We start from the raw sequence: 20,223 nt of genomic DNA, 5'->3' as shown, positions 1-20,223 counted from the left end.
TCTTTGCTTTTTCTTGCATTGTGAATCTTGCTCCCTCCCAGCTTTGGACTCCTAAGAGAAAATTATCCTCCCAGATAACAGCTAAGAAAATGAGTTGGGGAAAGGCAGGAAGGTGTTTAGCAGTTCATTGTTAAGAAGAAGACAAAAAAGAGGAAGACCACCTACCTTTGCTCTCAGAACGAGGTTCCTCTAATTCCTCAAATGGGTGCTGGGACAGGAAGGCCTGAGCTGACTCCAGCACAGAGTAGATATAGGGGCCCCGAGACTTGACATCTTCCATAAAGGCCTATGAAGTGTAGCAACACAGTCAACAGGGAAGTAAAATCTTTCAATTGCCTTAAATTCCATTCTGCAATTGACAACCTTTCTTTTCTTCCATGCAATTTGATCCTTTAGCATTATCATGTATCTTTGGGCTACCCAGACATAAAAAGGTGCAGTCCTCCCTATGGGCAGAAGAATGACTGACACTGGGAAGTCTATTTAGTATGAAATGGGTCTGTATATGCCACAAGGTAGAGAGAAATGTGGAGATTTACGGTTGGGAATCTTGGTTCTCTGGAAGACCCAGAAAGTCCCCTGTAAGAGGCTTAGAGAAATCAAAACCAGATAGGATTAATAGCATAATTTTACTCCAATTTTTTATTGATATGCAGAGAAGAGTACACAAATCAAATATATACAGCTCAATGAATTTCCATTAGTGATTCTATATCTGTAATTAGCACTAAGATCAAGAAACAGAATTCCACCAGCATCCCAGAAGGCACACTCAGTGGTCCCTTCTGGTCATTATCTCATCCTTCCCCCTTAGGTAACCACTATCCTGACTTGTAATACCACTGATTAGTTTTGCCCATCTTGAACCTTATATAAATGGTATCATACAGTATGTACTCTTTTTTTTTTGTATCTGGCTTTTTTTTCACTAAACATACTGTTTTTAAGAGTCATCTGGGCTGTGACATGTAGCTGTAGTTTATTTTCTTGTGTACTGTATTCCATTCTGTATCCACCTTTTAAATTGAAATATAATTGACATATAAGATTGTATAAATTTAAGGTATATAACATGTTGATTTGATACATTTATATTGCAATATGATTGCCATTGTCACCTTAGGTACACCTCTGCTATGTCACACAATTATTTCTTCTAGTACATACTGTATGCATTTTTAAGAAATATCTGGGGGTGGAAGCCTGGGTGGCTCAGTCAGTTAAGCTTCTGCCTTTGGCTCTGGTTGTGATGGATTGAATCCTGCATTGGGCTCCCTGCTCAGCATGGAGGGAGTCTGCTTTTCCTTCTCCCCTCTGCCTCTCCCCCCTGCTTGTTCTCTCTCTTTCTCCCTCAATTGGATGGATAAAATCTTTTAAAAAAAGGAATATATGGGGGCTTCTGGGTGGCTTAGTTGGTTAACCATCTACCTTCCACTCAGGTCATTATTTTGGCCCTGCATCAGGCTCCTTGCTCAGTAGGGAGTCTGCTTCTCCCTATCCCTGCCTCCTACTTGTGCTTTCTCTCTCTTTCTCTCTCTCTCTCAAATAAATAAAATCTTTAAAAAAAGAAATATCTGTTGTTAGTTTCTGATTATAAAAGGTAATATATGTCACAGAAATCTTAGAAATCTCAGAAAAGCATGAAGAAGACAACTAAAAAGAACTCTAATTTCATTACCTAGAGTTAACCATTGTGAACTTTTTGATATAGTTCCTTCTCATGTTTTTGTATGTGTGTATACATGCACACACATCTACATAGATTTTGGTACAACTGAGGTCCACCTGCGTAAGCTTTGTAGCCTATGTTTTTTCCACTTAACAGTATATTATGTTCATTTTCCCATGTCCCCACTGAAAATCAGGGCAGGATTTTAAGGGAAGCCAATTTCTGATGAAAGGGCAAAAGAGAAAAGGTTTGACTGACTCTGGTGGAGTGTTATACAAAAACCAGTGAAACTGTATTCAGCCTCCTGTTACTTCAGGTGTCTAAGCAGAGGCTAAGTGCCCATCTGTCAGAATACTGCAAAAAAGATCCCTTCCCAGCTAAGAGGTTACACACCACAGCCCCCATAATTCAAACCTACTGCATGTGTCTCCTTCTCCTGTTGTACCAGGGCCACATCCCCTTGCAAGGGCAGCTGAGCTGACAGTTCCTCATCCTTTTGGCTGAGCCAGTCAATAATCTCTTGCAGAGGGAGCTGAAGCTTTCCACTATGGTCTGAGAAGGCTTCTAGGCGAGCGCTGCACACAATGCAAAAGACCAGTGATTTTCAATCTTTTTTTTTTTAAGTGGCAAAATGTTTTTCCCCAAATATTTATGTGGAACTTTAATACATGAAACAGATTCAAGGGATGCTGCTCTGGTTGAAGTAGGAGGAGGCCCAGAGCCCTCCCTCTAACCCACCCACCGAGGCTTCCAAGGTACCTTCACATGGAGTGCAGTACTAAAACCAATGAGTGAGTACACGGGTGGGGAGTGTCAGTGTGCACACTGTTTATTCAGTTGCATGCCCAGCATCAGGCCAGGAAAGGGGAGGATCTGAGCAAGGGCATTAGGGGTGACAGCCGTCAGGTTGCCCTCTTGCCCTGGAGGAACTCCAATCATGCCGAACTACTCATCAACGAAGCTTCTCAGAGCTGCCCTCTGAGCAGGAAAGGATACAGTAAGTAGAAAGGGTAAGCCAGGTGAATGAAAGTGGGCACTCACATGTGTGAGGACACATAGAAGTATATGCAACCCAAGGGTCTCAAAGGATGACAGCACTGCAGGCTAAAGATTTGACATATGGATGGAGAAAAATGCGCATACTATAATCACCTCTGTATGCCTCCCTCCTCAAATGAAACATGAGCTGAGGACCAAGTAAGTGGTAGCAAGCTGGAGGCCAGCCGAGCTATAGACATCAAGCCCATTTCCCTTCGCTGACAATAATAACTCTTCGTTGCCTCCCTACCACTGGGGCTAAGCCCTGACCTAAATTATTGCTTCCATTAATTCTCAGAGCAGCAATCTTATGAGGTAGGTACTACTATTGCCTAGGGAGGTTAAGTAATCTGCCCAAGGTCACAAAGTGAAATCACTGGTCGAGTTAGGATTTGAACTCAGGGTGATTTACTCCAGAGCCTGCATTCTTTTCAACTTCTCTATGCCACCTCATTCCAGGCAAAGCATACCAAAAGGCAGGCGTTTGGGCTTTGATAATAGGGATTAGAGAGGAAAAGTATGGGGGTAGGTTACATAGAGGGGTAGGGAGAAGAGGGACAATTGATACCAGAATTGCCTTCATGCTCTTACTGATTTGCCCTTAGCCTGAGGAGGAATAGGTGTGCTGATAACCAATGGATGAGAGTAGAAGACATAAAAGGACAGGAAAGAGAGCAGATAAGATCTACTGAGATGGAGACAGAGGACAATTATGAGAGGAAGAGGAGGAGGGAGCAATCGTATCCTTCATTTATACATCAGTGCTTTTAGGTTCAGAAAGCATTTTCATATCTTATAACAATCCTCACAACAACATTGTGAGGGAGTTAGGACAGTTTCTTCACTCTTTTTTTTTTATGGTTTAAAAAAACAAGTGAAATCCAGATAACTCAAGCCACATATCCAAGGTGACACAACTACTTAAAACTGAGGCTCAATGGTCTCATTCTTTTGGGGAATATAAAATAGTGAAAGGGAATAAAGGGGAAAGGAGAAAAAATGAGTGGGAAATATCAGAAAGGGAGACAGAACATGAGAGACTCCTAACTCTGGGAAATGAACTAGGGGTGGTGGAAGGGGAGGTGGGCAGGGGGTGGGGGTGACTGGGTGATGGGCACTGAGGGGGGCACTTGATGGGATGAGCACTGGGTGTTATTCTATATGTTGGCAAATTGAACACCAATAAAAAATAAATTTATTTTAAAAAAACTGAGGCTCAAATCCAAGTCTCCCAAATTCTGACTCAGGGTCCTTTCCAAAGTCCAGAGAAAGAAAAGGAGAAGTGGATGATGAGGCTGATGAGAGGGTGACACACAGGCTGAGAGAATGACAAGTCGCAGCAGCAAAAGGAGCCCCACACTGTCCCAGCCAGTTGCCTAAGACCCCTGTTTCTAGGGGCCAGGCCTTACCGGAGGTTGTGAGACTTCTTTTTGATTTCATTCCAACACAGATTCATGGCTGGTGGTTCTAGGGGTCCAGCGGCACCAACTGACCCGTTGAAGAGCTTTGGGCTTAGGCAGGAAACCCCAGCACCATCCTGAGGAGGCTCAGGGGCAGTAGCAGCAGCTCTAACCTGGACAGAAACACAGATATCCTGTGATCCCCAGAATGTGCCACACTCTGCTCTGCACCAAGCCAAGAATGGGACAAATGTGAACAAGGGGAGAGAAGGGCTTGTCCCAGGGTGTGTTGGGGGTTGGTGCAGGGGACGAGTGAGATAAAGGAAGACTTCATGGCTCTGTTCACTGCAAGGTCCTCTCTTGGTACAGGTCAGTCACTTTTAACCGCTAACTACTATCATTATTACTCTTACTACTGTAAATTCTGCCAAGACTACTTACTGCCCAGATGGGATTCTGGGAGTAGAGTATTTGCTTTAGATAAAGATCTGCTCAGAATTACCCAAACACTGGCAACCACAGCCTTCAAGGTAAGCTGTAGGCTCACATTTCAGTGTCCCACAGTTTACCCAACCTTCTAGAAAAGAAAGCTGAGGGACTTCCTCAAAGATTCAGGGAGAGAGAGTAGACCAGCCGGAGAGACCTATCAGTAATAGATGCCCTACTTCCCAAATGAATCTAGGCTTTGGTGTTCTCACTCCCTCTTCCCCCACCTGCATTTTCTACCAATCAGGAAGCCTAGAAATAGTTCTAAAGGCCACTGTTCATCTTCCAGGGGTTGAGAAAGAGCTAAAGCCACATTTTTGATCCTGATCTCCAAACGACTCTGACCAGAGTCAGCTGCCGAGAGGACCAGCCTTAGAGCCTGCCAGAGGCTCATCTTGAGCACTCAAGTTCAGAGCCCATCACTTGTTCACCCTAAAGGGTATTACAAGGCTTGGGGAGAATGAGGGTTGTGCCAAATAGCCCTTAAGAAGTTCCCTACCTCTAGCACAATGCCGGGACTGCCCAGCCAGGGGCAGAAGGGGTCAGAGGGAAGGAGAGTTTGGAGGAGGAAATCTCAGCCCATGCTGCTCAATCCCAGCCTGGGGAAACCCACCTGCCTGTCTGTCTACTTGTTTGCCTTTTGTAGAAAGAACATGGTTTTGGTGGTGGCTGAGACTCCTCTAGTTTCCCTTTCTCCCAAAACCACGTTTCCTTCCCACTTAAGACTCTCCAGGCAATTTAGGAAACCAATCATCCCATTAAAACCACAGCTCACATCCACATACTGAAAGGGAAGTAAGGGAGCAACCAAGCTCAGGGGCAAAGTTCTGAATTCAATTACCCTGTGTCCCCAAGAGCTGATCATACCTGTGCTACCTGGGGACTCCACTGTAGGATTAGGCAGCTCCATGATTATCCCTCAGCTCGCATCCAGAATCAGTGCCTGGTGAGCCTCAGGCAGAGTCCTGACAGGCTCTAAGCAGGCTCCCTCAGGGAGGGCCAGCAGAGCTGAGCCAGGTCAGGAGGCGGGAGCTGTCACCCTGTTTGTTTACTGACCCCCTAGGAATCTGGAGGGGGCGGCTATGTCAGGGCTCAGCTGGTGAATCAGAGCTTTGTCCCTGGGGAATTCCAGCTCGCTTCCAGCCTGCCACACCGTGGCCAGGAAGGCCCTCCCAGGCTGCCAAGGATGGCGGGAGTGGGATTGGGCATTCCACGGTGTTGAGAAGGGGCATGCAGAGGGTAGTTTCCCTTGATCTGTTTTCCCTTTCCATGGAAGACCTAAAGGACTCTGCCTCCAGCCCCCCTCAGCCTCCCCTGAGTTGGGAGAAAGGATCAGACCACTTTGGTGACAAACTTCTGGTAAGCTATTTCCCCAAAGCCTGGCAGGAGGCTGGGCTTAGAAATAAGCCTTAGCCTTTATCTAATTAAGTGTGCTCAGAGGCAGTGAGCAATGTGTGTGGCACACCTGGGGATGGAGCCATGGGAAGGCAGGATCAGGAAGCTGGACAGCAGAAAATTCATCTAAGCCCACTGTGAAAACAAGGGGGTGCTCTGCCCTGCCTTGGGGAGACAGAGAGAAATGGAGGGAGAGTCATTATCCATCCCCCCAGACCTCTCACTGCACTCTAAGTCTAGGGGGAAAGAAATTGGTCTGTGGACATCCTCCTGGACCTCCTTAGGGGAGGGAGAGGGCAAAATGGAACCCAGCCGTTCTGTGCAGGGATCCAGTGCCAGCAAGGCTCCTGTCTTCTGCTTGTGCTGCCCTGGGCCACTGGTTTGAGGGGCAGGGCCCCTTCTGGAAGTGGCCACTCTTCCTCCAGCCAACTTGCCTGGGGTAAAGGTTAACATTCCCAAGCTAGGCCCCCACCCCTCAGCACTGAGGGAAAACACTTCATTTTTACCAAAAAGGGTTCTGTTCCCATCCTCGTTTATCTCCCACAGAGTCTTCTGGGCTTTCCACAGTTCCACATTGTTTCCATGCTGAGGCCCACCTACAGGAATAGCTGGAGCAGCTGCCTGACCCTTTCTGGGGGTCTGAGGTGGAGCTATTCTTGGTGGATTGGGGATGGCAGGGGATGGCAGGCCAAGAGGAGGGAGTGGTTCTAGCTCTGGGTCAAAGCTTTGCTTATGGTGGGATGACTGGGCTCAAGCAAGTCTCCCAGAGTCCCCCAGACTGGGAATGCCCCAGAATTAGAAATGGCTCCTTGTGACCCAGCTACAACCAAGTGGTCCTGGTTCTGAGAGGAGTGTTTACGAAGAACTGGGCTCCACCCATATGAGGCTTTCATTCCCTTCAGACTTCTTAGTTTCCCGAATCCCCACTTGGTTTCCTTATTATACACCATCACTCGGACTCCCCTCTTGGTTCCCCCTTATATTCACAAGTGCCCCTAGCAGAGCCAGGTACACACTAGGCAGATGATGAATAACATTTTTTGTTCCCTACCAATGGCCTTCTACTTCTGGCTTTTGTGGCCAAGATGTTTGCTTCTCACCACAATCCCCAGGGGGCTCTCTCCTTATCTCTTGAAACTTTAAGACAAAGTGCCATAGGGAAGAAAGAGAAGAAACTGGACAGTGGTAGAGAAAAGGGGTTAGTCTTCCTATTCTCAATCACCAAATGAAGCCCTCAGGTCTCTGCCTAGGTGGTGAAGCTTGGAGGGGGTGGACAGTGTACAGGGCAAGCGTTTTGGAAGGGCCCAAGCTTCTCAATCCCTTGACCCTATGTAAGTCCCACTCTGGGGAAAGGGTAGGTACACTAAGCTGACCTGGCTTGAGAATATGTTAGAGGCTGCAATTTCTCTCTGGTTAGATGTGGGAAGACCGCTCAGGAAGAGTTGGATGTTATGCCTCCCCAGACTTTTCCCTCATTATTCTCTGCAAAATGGACTCCCCAGCATCCACATTCTTAATCCCTGCTGCTGCTCTCCCTCCCTTCCTGTTCCCTGTATATTCTGCTGCTGTCTGTACCCTCAGCAGTGACTCAGCACCACAGCCCATCTGTGAGATACTAAGAGACACAGTACTTTTTCACATCCTCATGGCCCCTGGACCTCAAAGCATTGTAGGACAAGTCAAAATATGTTTATGTTAAGTCCCCCTTGTCCAGTTAACCTTCTCATGGACCTCGCTCATTGTCAGTAAAGGGGACTACTTTCTCGGGATTACTGTCTCTTGTACATAGTCTGCCCACCTACCAACATACATAAGCAGGGACAGACAACACCACCATTCTATTCTTAGGGAGGAGAGAGGAAAGGAGAGACAGGTGTGAAGCTGGAGGGATTCTTAGTGGGGCTGAGCCAGGAGCTATAAGTCTAAAGACCTGAGAGGAAGAGCCAATGGAAGGAGAACGAATATTCCACAGGTTCAGACTATAAAGTATGCCATAAAGAAGCTAAGGCAAAGGAAGGTCCCACCTTGTCCTAGGTCATACTCCAAAAGGTCACTCTTCTGGGATCTCTCTTAAGAAGTTAACATGGAACTTGTCCCCCTCAGCCACATGGGCCCTACCCAGGCCAACACAGTTCCTTGCCCCATGCCCCCTATAAAAGGCTTCATGAGTGACAAGGGATGAGCCATAAGGAGGTCCCGTGGCCTCCAAAGGGTTTCGTGTATATAGAGTCCCCCAGAATTTTAGGAAGCATGGACACCCACAAGAACACACACAGATCCTGTGTCCACACTTTTTCCACAGGACGTTGTCTTGCTATCAGCCTCTTACCTGAGGCTGGGGGCAAGTGCTTCGGAGGCTGCTGCTGTGATGGAACTGGTCAGCTGCCCGCCATTCATGACATCGTGGGAGGGTGTAAGGGCATCCCTGCATGACCATAGGTTGCATCAGAACCAAGGCTCATGGAGGGTGAGAATGGGCAATGCACCGACTGTTGACCATAAGCACCTGGAAAAGTAACAAGGAGAGGTTAAGAGTCAAGACCTAGAAAAGGCCTATGAACCCAACACTTACTCAAAGGTGCCTTCGCCAATTATGTAAATAAGTAGTCAATGCTTACTGGTCTACCCAGTAGTTTTTCCCAGGCTGCCATCTACCATAAGAGACATTATTAAATCATAGACCAAAATAGTATTTATTGTTTATCTATTGTGCTTTGTGCTACAGACACAAAGATGATTTGCTGTCTAAGATCTCATAACCTAGACAAGAGGGTGGGGGAGATCAGGGTGGGGGGAGGCAGTCATATAAGCTCAAAACTATAGTAAAATGCTTATGTGGCAAGCATAATCTATATGCTTGCCATATAGATTATAATCTCAATCTATAATTGAGATTTGACCAGAAGGCTACGGGAGCACAGACTGGGCAACAACTAAGTTGAGAATGTGCAAAGATTTCAGAGAGACTGCATTTGAGATGGATCTCAAAGGACAAGTAGATGTTTGCCTAGCAGAGAAGGGTGTTCCCAGCAGAGGAACCCACCTATGCAAAAGTGGATGCCACCAAAAAAGGCATAGCATGTTCAGAGCACAGTAAGCTCCATTCAGCTAGAATTTAGGAGGCACAGAGATGAAAAAGACATGGTGCCTGCCCCCGAGGAGTTCCCATATAGAAAGAACAGGCATGGGAAAAATCAAGCCACAACGTGCTATTTGTATTAATAATAGAAGTATTTATGGGATGGAGTGAAGGGATAGATGAGTTGAGTTCTACCTGGTCATGTCAGGAAAAGCCTCCCTAGAGGAAATACACTTGAGGTGAGCCATGAAAGAGAAATCAAGATTGTCATTAGGTGTGGGAGATAAAACCAAATAATAATTTCAAACAGCACAAAATGAAATGTATGGTGTGACCAGAGTACAAGGCAGGTGTCCTGTAGGAAGCAGTAGACTAGGCTGAAAAATGAGGCTGTGGCCAGATTGGGTCATGCCTTGAATGACAAGCAGAGAATTCTGAGCTTTATCTTGTAGACAATTGGGAGGCACTGAGGATTTTAAGCAGGGGAGTGACTCGACCAGAATTGTATTTTAGAAAGAGCCCTCTGGCTGCTTTTGTGGAGTGATTCTCCCTGGGGAAGAACCTATTGAGAAGCTGTTATAATTGGTAAGCAGTTGCAGTGAGGAGGGAGTAGAGTGCACAGAATGAGATACTTACTGAAGAGGTAAAATACATTGAGCTCAGTGATCAATTGGATGTGAAGGGTGAAGGAGGTGAAGGAGTGAAAAGTTTCTAATTTGGGAGCTGGGTGGAATATGTTGCCAACAGCAAAAGAGGGAAGACAGGAGAAGGAGCAAATTTGGTGTGGTAGGGAGTGAGGGCAGTGTTCCATAATAACCTATGCTTGAGACATATTCAGCTTTAGATGAGCTGCGAAAAGGAAGATATGAATGAAAAAGTTAGGTGCACAAATCAGTGGACAGTTTAGTGAATGTACACAAGTGTAATGAGAATGGGTAACAAAGACAATGCTTGCAAATGCTAAAAGTGCTCTCTTTCAGTGTTGGGCAAAGACATGCAAACTGTGATCCAAAGGGCAGGGAGTGAGTACCTGTAACTCCTTATGTTGATGATTAAAGAGCCATCATTTTTGTTCTCTATTTCAGTGGTTCCTAACATTTTAGGTATAAGGGCCCCTTCTTAAGATTAAAAAAAAGAATCTCACTTCACCCACTCATACCTACAATAGTAGCTGTACTTTTAGTACTTACAGAGTGAGAAAAAAAAAACACTCATACATTTAAAGATCTGTGGAGTTCTTGCATCGAGTATTCTTCCTTCCTCCTCAGGGGTCCCTGGTCCAAAATTGGGGACTGTTACAGATCATAGAGATGCAAGAGTTTATGGTCTGAAGAACACTTTATTGTACTCAAAGTCTCTAAAGATTACACAGCTACATAGCTCCTCATGCTTGAAGAGATTCTCCAAAGAATGGTTGAAAAGATGGCTCTCTTATCTGACACCAACATAATTAGTAACTCAGATTTAAAAAGTATTACTATAGATGTGTTATAAGCATGAAGGCTACAAAAGACTTGCCATCAGAACTTTTTATATTAACATTTTTATTTTTGAAGATTACACAAGTATTGTATGTTCTTTATAGAAAAACTGGCAAACACAAAAAATCACAAGGATGAAAATTAAAATAACCTATAATACTACCACCCAGAATATTACTAATAGGTGAGAAGCCTTACAGTAGTTTTCTATGAAAAAAATCCATACATATCCACTTGTCATCATATGATATATATCATTTTATATTATGCTTTTTTCATTTGCCATTTATATCATGATCATTTTAGAATGTCACTAACTTTTCCTCTAAAACATGATTTCTAATGGCTGCAAAGGTGATAGAGCACTATGGGTGAGGCACAGGCTTTGGTATCATATAGATCTAGAGTCAGATCCACATTATTCATCTTAATAGCAGTGCAGCCTGGGATGAGTTAACCTCTCTGAGCTCAGTATTCTCATCTGCAAAATGGAAATGACAATGATACTGCTTTCGAGAATTATTCTAATTACTAAAATTAATAATGTATTTAAAGAACAGCGCAGTGTCTGGCAATAGTATACTGCTCAATAAATGCTAGCTGTAATCATTGTTGTATACTATTCAATTGAATGGATATACCATAATTTTAACAAGCAGACATAAGTCACACTGCAATGAACAGCCCTGTGCATATTTGTGATTCTTTTGATAATTTCCTAGAAGGGAGAATTCCTGGACCAAAGTTTCAGGCTTGTGATGCACATTTCTAAATCACCATAGAAAAAAGAGTTAGATCACTTTATACTAACACCAGCAATGTATGAGAGTGCCAGTTTCCTGGCACACTTGCCAACAGTGAGTATTCTTATTTCTAAAGTATCTTTGCCAATTTTATAAGAGAAGATGGCATCTTGAGTAGTACTCTGTACTTCCTTAATTACTAAAGATGCTTAATCTTTTCCCTACATTGTTAGTGACCAGTTGTATTTCTTCTTTTGTGAGCTACCTCTTTGTCTCTTTTGAGGTTAACCTCTACAGGTTAACTTCCTTCCTTCTTATTCCTTACTGCCCTGATATCAGGTTATTACAAAACAAAAATAAAACAAACACAAGAGTCAGAGAATTCAGATCTAATCCCCTTGCAGGCAGAGAAGGAATAGACTCCTTCTGGTCCTACCTTGACTATCCTCTGTTGTTTTCAGACTTTGCCACTGACTCTGACATCAAGTCATTTTACCTCTCTAGACCTTGATTTGCTAACCTGTAAGGCATTAATGTTTAAGAGTTGTCAAACATCAAAACACTAGCATTCCTTGTATTTGTAGAGAATGTTTTGTAGCCTGTTGTATTGTCTTTCTTGATCCTCAACGCAACTTGGTAAGGTTGGCTAAGCCAGAATTATGATCCTATTTAAGAGACAAAGATGCATGGGCAGCCCTGGTGGCTCAGCAGTTTAGCACTGCCTTCAGCCCAGGGTGTGATCTTGGAGACCTGGGATCGAGTCCCACATCGGGCTCCCTGCATGGAGCCTGCTTCTCCCTCTGCCTGTGTCTGTGCCTCTCAATCTCCCTCTGTGTCTCTCATGAATAAATAAATAAATAAAAACTTTAAAAAAAAAGAGATGAAGATGCTGAGACATGAGTGAGCCTGGACCTCTCTATCTCCATGATGTCCCACATTACCACCTATACATACTGATTCTCTTCCTATTCCTTTTAGTTTGCAGAGGCTGTAAGGAATTGGAGATGAATCTTAGTCCCCAGATGGCCAAGTGTAGGAAATAAGATATATTTTTAAAAAGTATAAGTTAAGGGAAAAAATGATTCGTACCTTATGTGGGACACAGAAACCATGCTATGAGAGGTCACAGAGGAAGAAGTGTTAGCCTTAAATTGGAGGGATTTAGGACATATTTATGGAAGAGATGTTTATGAGCTAAGGTGAGAAGATTTGTACACATGGAGTAGTGTGAAAAATGCTTTGGTGGTGGAGCTAACTCTTCTGTGCTTTTCCCTAGGGCTCCTGCTAGATACCAAGCTGTGGCTGTTTGCTACTAGGAATACTCTTTCTGGTTTCCAAAGCACATAGAGGCCCTCCCAGGGAGATTCAGTTGGGAGACATTGTTTCTCTTTGGCAGAGATAAAAGCCTTAAAACCATGTCGGAAATACCAGGATTCCAACATGAAAGCAAAATTATTGGCTAATGGAAGACAAGATCCATGTCTGATATTTATTTCTATCCCACATATTTTTTTAAGACAGTGCCAGGTACACAGTAGGCATTAGTGAATATATCCTGACTTGATTTATGGAATTGAACTCCAATATGGTAAATGTATAAGTTCTCAAATTTGTCAGTACAAATACCAGAAGGCCTGAAGAAAAACACTGCAAATAAACACATATTTATTTGCATTTGGATACAGTGATGTATACAGAATATTAGCATTTGAAGCAAGCCTTGAAATGGCAAAACAAAAATTGCAAACAACCCAAATTTCTATTACTAGGGGACTAGTTAAATAAATAATGGTATATCCATACAATGGAATTCTATATACCTGTTAAAAACATAATTAAGAACACTTTATGTGCCACTATGGAATAATCTCTTAGGACATAATTTTAAGTAAAAAGAAAAGAAGAAAACGTAAGGTAGTTAGTTTACATTTGTGTAAAACCAAAAGGAAAACATATGTCTATGCAAAAAAATCACATGCAATAAAATAAAAATAAAAATATACAAAAGAATCAGTTCATATTGACTGCCCTTGGAGAAGGGAACCAAGTGGCTACCAGACAGAGGTGGGAGAATGCTTTCCATTCCTTTGGGATTTTCTCTCTTTTTCAAACTGAGAAATACACTACATTTACAAAAAGTGTATAAAGCATATGTGTAAAATATGCTGAATTATTATAAAGCAAATTCCCACATAGTCACTACTTGAGTTGAAAAACAGAATAATTACCTACATTCACAAAAGTCCTGTGCCACTAACAAGAGATGTGGTTTCGGGGTGCCTGGGTGGCTCAGTTGGTTGAGCATCTACCTTCAGCTCAGGTCATGCATGATCCCGGGGTTCTGGGATCAAGTCCTGCTAAGTCTGCTGAGCAGGGAGCCTACTTCTTCCCCTCCCTTTACCCCTCTCCTCCTACCAAACCCTTGCTCTGCTCCCTATCTTGTTCTCACTCCCTCTCTCAAATAAATAAATAAAATCTTAAAAAAAAAAAAAAGGGGACACCGAAGAAAGGAAGCAGTAAGTAATTGGTTCAAAGTGATATTGTGAATATGGAGTGAGAAGCTGGGATTTGTATCCAGACAGATGTGTCACAGAATACAAATTCTTCACTGTTACACTATTCGGCCTCTGTAAATTCTAGAACCCAGGCCCTGAGGCATTGTATTCACTGGCTCCTAGCAAGCAGAGATATTTTTTTTTTTTTTGGCTATGGGTCACCAGGTGGGAGCCCAAGCACTGACTCAGTTCTGTCATCCCCAGGCAGACACATGCAATTAAGAGGATGCAGTGAGTCTGGGGTCTGGGGTATCACCCAGCTGGCAAACCCTACAGAACAGGTAGACGACCTACCTTTCTAGGACATCTGAAAAGTAAAATTCTGGTGAACTCTCCTAGTCTGACCTCTGAGCTTCTCCTGTGCCTTAGAACTCAGTAAATATATATTCTTTTAAATGAATGAGTAGTCTTTCTATCTATAGAGAAGTCTAGGAACCTATCCTACAGAAATACTTGCAGAGGGGCACCTGGGTGGCCCAGTCAGTTAAGCATCGGCCTTCAGCTCAGGTCATGATCCCAGGGGTCCTGGGATCCAGCCCCGAGTTGGGCTGCCTGCTCAGCAGGGAGCCTGCTTCTCCCTCTCCCTCTGCCTGCCTGCCACTCCCCCTGCTCGTGTTCTCTCTGTCAAATAAATAAATAAAATCTTTTAAAAAATACTTGCAGAAATGGATGAGGATATCTGCTGCAGTATGTTTCTAATAGCAAAACTCTGCAATTGACTCAAGTGGTCATTAATGGGGGACCGGCTAAGTGGACCATATGTCAAAGAAGTGGCACAGCATGACAGTTAAAGGTGTGCACTCTGAGCCAGGGCACCCAAGTTTGCATCCTGGCTCTCCTACGTATCAGCACAGGTCTGGACAGGCCCCCTATTCTTACTATGCTTCCATCCCTGCCTCTGTAAAACAGGGATAATGAAAAGACCTACCCCTTAGCCTTGTTGCAAGGAATTCATTCATAGTTTCTGACATCTAGGAAGTATTCAAACCTTGCCTACTATTATAGCCACACATGAAATGAAATATCCTGTAGCTGTTAAAAAGGAAGAGGTAGATCTATGCCACTGATTTGAACAGATATTGAAGGTATATATTTTAGATAAAAGAAAACATATTCAAAATAATATGTCTGATAGAACATCAATTATGTAAAAAGCTTTTGAAAAAAATCTACATGTGTATATGCATAGAAAGAAAGCCTGCAAGGATACACAAAACCATTCAGCAATATTATTTCTAGAGGGTTGCATTGAGGGGGATTCTCCCTTTGATTTATACACTTGGTGTATGTATATATGTACACATACATATACACATATACACACACATGTTTGTATGTAGGTATCTTATAACAAGCATTTACTATTCTTGGGAAAAAATAGATAAATAGGAAAGACTTTAAATCATGAGAGGCTTAGAAAAGAACAAGGCAGTGGGAAGAAGACCCCCCCCCCTCTCATGGGCTGTAGATTCCTCCCTCCAATCAAACGTAACACTGAATGATGGCCCCCTCTCTCACAGCGCTGCCTTTCTACCTGACAGCATGGCACAAAGAGACAAGACACACATTTCATTGGTACCTAACCTTGTTGTGTGGTCCTAAAATAATTCTTGCAATGTAGCCAAAAACTGAGGTTCTGCTTCAGATGCTCTCACTTAATGAATAAATCATGGAGACTCGGGTTGTCAAACTGGGAGGGACCTTAGAGATTATCTAGACCAATCCTTCATTTACAAACAGAAACAATGAAATATGTTCCTGAGAAGTTAGCTATCAAGCAATTTTGAGAAAGGAAGTTTATTTTCCAGTGAAAAGAATCAGAGATGCATCCTCATGGGAAGCATTTTGTTCTAAGGCCAATTAATACAATATATCTGAAATGATTATACATCACTGGTGGGCGTATAAGTTAGTAAACCATTTTGGAGAGCAATTTAACAATATCTCCCAAAAGTGAAGATTTTCCTACCCTGTGATACGATTGACTCCTTTCTAGATATATACCCAATAGCAACAGTCACATAAGAATATCTACAAAAGAATGATCCTAATAGCCCTGTGAGCCAAAAACTGGAAACACCCAAATGTCCATAAATAGTAGAATGAATAAATAATTCATGGCATATTCATTAAATGGAAAGCTATACAATAGTGAAAAAATAAGTGACCTAGAGGCACATGTCACAATATGGGTGATTCACAAATATAACACTAAATTTTAAAAAATTGGAGAAGAAAGGATGCCTGGGTGGCTCAGCGGTTAAGCGTCTGCCTTCGGCTCAGGGCATGATCCTGGAGTCCCGGGATGGAGTCCCACATCGGGCTCCCTGCATGGAGCCTGCTTCTCCCTCTGCCTATGTCTCTGCCTCTCTCTCTCTTTCTGTGTCTTTCATGAGTAAATAAAATAAAATTTTAAAAAGTCTTAAAAAATAAAATAAAAAATTGGACAAAAATACATCCCATTGATATACATTTTTAAAACATGCAAAGTGGTATATGCTGTTTAAAGACATATACATAAAAAGATAAAGACACAAACGTATGCAGTGAAAGTATAAATAAACGCATGAGAATCATAAACACCAAATCCAGGAGAGTGGTTACTTCTGAGGGAGGTGGTGAGGTGAGGAGAAAGCTTTAATCATAGAAGGATAGACAGAGGGTTTCAATTCTATCGGTGATTTTTTTTCTTAAGCTGAGTGGTAGGTATTCTGATTCTTATTATATTATTCTTTATTATCTTTTTGAACATATAAAATTTTTCACAGAGCATCAGTTGAAAGAATGCAACAAATCTCAGGCTGAAAAGAATCCACACTTTTCCAGATGTAACAAAATACTAAAAGAAATGTATAAGATGCAAATATTGCACTCCAAATGACAGGAATATTCCTTAAACCTGTTTCATTTTCCTAGGACTAGTTTCACAGAAGAAAACCTGCTAGAGAAGCAGCAGTGGACTGATAATCAGGAGATGAGGGTTCCACTCTCTCAGATATTCATCAGCTTCGGAGAGGAGAACAATTTGACTAATCTCTTTTCACATTTAAAAATGTAATGTTGGACTAGATTATCTTACAAACTTTTCTATATGATAATTTCTTCCAGCTTTTTTTTTAAGCAGCAATTCTCAAAACCGTGTTTGCAAGATACTAAAGTGTTTTTCATGTAGGGGCACCTGGGTGGCTCAGTCATTTAAGTGTCTGCCTTCGGCTCAGGTCGTGATCCCAGGGTCCTGGGATTGAGCCCTGCTATGGGCTCCCTGCTCATCAGGGAGTCTGCTTCTCTCTCTACCTTTGCCTCTGTGTGCTCACTGCTCTCTCTCTCTCTCAAATAAACACATAAGTAAATTTTTTTTTTTAAATAAAGTGTTTCCATGTAGGAAAGTGTTCCCTGGTCAAATCAGTTTGGGAAATACTGGGTTAAACGAAACTAAACAGATTTATTTATGGCAGTATGTCTCAGAGCCTTTAACATGCTTAAATACATTGTGACTCTCTAAGAGGAGAATTCAGCTTTGAAGCATTTTCAAAGTTATTGGCCCACAGAATGCACCCCCACACTGCCACCACCATCACTCCTTATTTTAAAACAGAATCTATTAACATTCTCTCAGATCAGTGTTCTGTGAGACATCAGTTTGTTAAATGCCATCCTGGAAGGATTTGTCTCACTTGCTATTTCAGTTTCAGATGTGTGATTAGAATCCCTTATAAGGGAGGAATGTAGTTTCATGGTATAGCTTCCATAGAGTGGGTTTCCTTTGAGTGAGTGTTGCTGGCAAGTTTAGAAGGATATCTTCTTGGGCTTCCTTGGTGAGAGCCCATCCTATCTGGCACTATGGCAGATTTAACATCAGAAACTTCTGGGTGTCTATACTTAGAAGTGCTACATCCCAGATACACTCTCTAATTCTGGCTCTTGGGCCTTTGATAAGTTTACTGCTTCGAGCCATATTTCCTCCTTTGGGTGATTTTGGAACTGAAGGGTGGGTGCCCTGGCCCAGAGCTCAGAGATACTTGGCAAGAGCAGAATGCCTGGGGCCAGGGGCAGGGTGGGGGTGGGGGCTCAAATCTCATAGGAAGAAGAACCCTCTCCATGTGTCTTCTTCCCCCAATAGTTTGCAGGAAGTAGGACTGCAGGGAAGAGGCTGACTTGCCCAAGAAAAGAGGGGCTCAGTCTTTTTTCAGGGACGGGACACTTATCACTTCCACTGGCAGCACTGCCTTTTCAGGGAGGGTTTCCCTAAGCCGACTCCACAAAATTCTCTGTGACCCTCTCCCCACCCAAATCCCAGAGAGGAAAATCTCCCGAGATTTTGTGGTTCCCACAGGGCCTTTTAAAAGGTGATTTACCTGAGGGTCTTTAATCTGAAAACAAGGATTTCTTTAGAAAAGTCAGGAGCTGAGGTGAACCCGACACAGCTTTCTAAAGGCTTTTGTTCTTTTGAATGATCAAAAAGAAAAGGTGAGAGAAAAGTATGCTCTCTTCCATTCAGCATGCTGCTACTGCTGTTGTCCCTCCTTGTCTATTCCACTTCACCCCAGCCCAGCCCAGCCACCTGCTTGAACCCCACACTCAGGAGGCCTAGCCCTGCCTGCCTGCCTGCCAGCCAAAGGCAGGAGAAACCTTAACCACTTTGCAGTCTCAAGCCCACTTACCAGGCTTGGGGCCCTGGGCCCGGAGCCAGGAAAGATAAGGAGACTGGAAGGAACAGGGTGTTTGACTCCAGGAGAGGTCAGCCCCATTGCAAAGCACACCCAAGCGAATGCTTTTGAGTAGTGAAAAAGTATCTCCTGATGACAAGGGGGTTGAGAGGAAACCAAAAGGAAGGTAAATGGAGCCAGGAAGTGAGGGCGGAGAGAAGGATGTGCCTCCAGCACCAGGCTCCTAAAGCAGAGCCCAGTTGACTCCAAGAAAGCACTCCTGTGTCCTGTTTGCTGACTAGACAGTCATTTGCTCTGGGGGGGAAACCTGCTCTGAGGTCCCACGTTTCCTCTCTCCTCCCTTTTCAGCCAATGCTTTCCACACCCCTCCCTTTTCCTTCCCGCCAGGAAATCCACCCTTGGACAAGAAAGGTATGTCATTGAGAACAAACACAAATGAACACACAAACACACACACAAACAAATACATAAATAAATAATACCCCTCTCCTCCCTGAGAAGCAAACTGTGGACCTTCCTCTTAGTCATTAGTTGCTCAAATTTGGCTTGACTTTGCATTTCAGGGCACCTTTCTCCTCCCCACTCCGAATCCGAGCAGCAGCTACTTCATCGTGGGCATTTTTTTAATGCAAGTTTTCCCCCAAAGGCACACGCAGGCAGCAGGCAGGGACACACACACACACACACACACACACACACACACAGTACCTCTGGAGCTTCCCTTCCCTCAGTCATTTCCCCTCAGCCGGCTGAGAAAGGGCTGAGAAAGGGCGAGGCTGGGGAATCCTTTCTCTGTGGCCTACCTTCTGATTTCCGTCAGGTCTGAGGAGCAGGCTGCAATGGGGCGCCGGCTGCCTCTGTGAATCAGCAAAGAAGTCCCTGAGACAGGGCTGCCGACAGCCGCCGTGTGCACACTCTCCCTCTGTCTCTCCCACCTTCCTGCCCTCTTCTCTCTCCTCCTCCTCCCCTCTCAGAGCCGCTCTGTGTTGCTATGCGATCGCATCGGGACTTTCGGCGCGGCCAAGATACCCTTGGCTGGGCAAATGCAGGAAGGGCAAGGACAGTTTTTGTAAGAACCACCGGAGCCTTAGCGGCTGTCTCTCGGAGATCTCAATTCATTAGGAGCAGAGGAGGAAAGCGGAAGAGGCTGAGAGGCAGAAGGGGAGAGGGGGAGAGGGGGAGAGGGGGAGAGGGGGAGAGGCTTCCACTGGGGAGGAGGAGACAAAAGAGGCCCGGGGATCAATACGGGAGCTGCTGAGCAAGGAGCCTGAGCCCCAACTTCTACGGATCTTGCCCAGAGCCCAAGCCACCTTCAGAGCCAGCAGCTGGCAGGGTCCCTCGGTCAGCCAGTCCAGAATTCAGCTTCCGTGTTGGAGACTGAAACACTCTGCTCTAGAACTGTCATTGGTACCCAAGGTGCAGTCGTGGGCCAGGGCTGACTTCCTGTTACCCCAAAGTTCTCTGCTCACCTCTGTTAGCTGTACATGTCGAAAGAGCCTCCACGATGAGGGAAACAAAACGGACCTTGAATGATCTGAGAAAATAGATCTCCTCCATGCCTCTCCTCAGCAACTACCCCAGTCACCCTCCCTCCTGCTGTCCCTACCGCTTACTCCTTTACCACCCCTGTTGAAGAGAAGAGGGTAAAGCTCCAAACACCCTGGAGAGACCTTGGAAAATCCACTAAGGGGACAGAGGGGATTATAGGCC

General features: G+C 44.1%; 1 protein-coding gene across 6 annotated transcripts in view; it reads right to left on the bottom strand.

Moving 5' to 3' along the window:
* DRP2 (dystrophin related protein 2) overlaps positions 1 to 19,937 on the bottom strand; it is a 68,610-nt gene extending 48,673 nt beyond the window's left edge. For 3 of the 6 annotated variants that reach the window (XM_072743435.1, XM_026006592.2, XM_072743436.1), the window contains exons 1-5: positions 19,317 to 19,877; positions 8,318 to 8,494; positions 4,117 to 4,280; positions 2,088 to 2,244; positions 166 to 286 (exon numbers count right to left, since the gene is read on the bottom strand). In XM_072743435.1, coding sequence (XP_072599536.1) covers positions 166 to 286; positions 2,088 to 2,244; positions 4,117 to 4,280; positions 8,318 to 8,434 — 559 coding nt within the window. In that variant the 5' untranslated portion in view covers positions 8,435 to 8,494; positions 19,317 to 19,877. Of the gene's footprint in view, positions 1 to 165; positions 287 to 2,087; positions 2,245 to 4,116; positions 4,281 to 8,317; positions 8,495 to 19,221 lie in introns of all 6 variants that reach the window. The other 3 variants (XM_026006590.2, XM_072743437.1, XM_026006591.2) reach the window with 3 other exon arrangements.
* Positions 19,938 to 20,223: the final 286 nt, after the last annotated feature.

The sequence above is a fragment of the Vulpes vulpes genome, chromosome X, assembly GCF_048418805.1.
Source record: "Vulpes vulpes isolate BD-2025 chromosome X, VulVul3, whole genome shotgun sequence".
NCBI classification, from domain to species: Eukaryota; Metazoa; Chordata; class Mammalia; order Carnivora; family Canidae; genus Vulpes; species Vulpes vulpes.
This window is presented reverse-complemented; position numbering and strand designations above follow the sequence as displayed.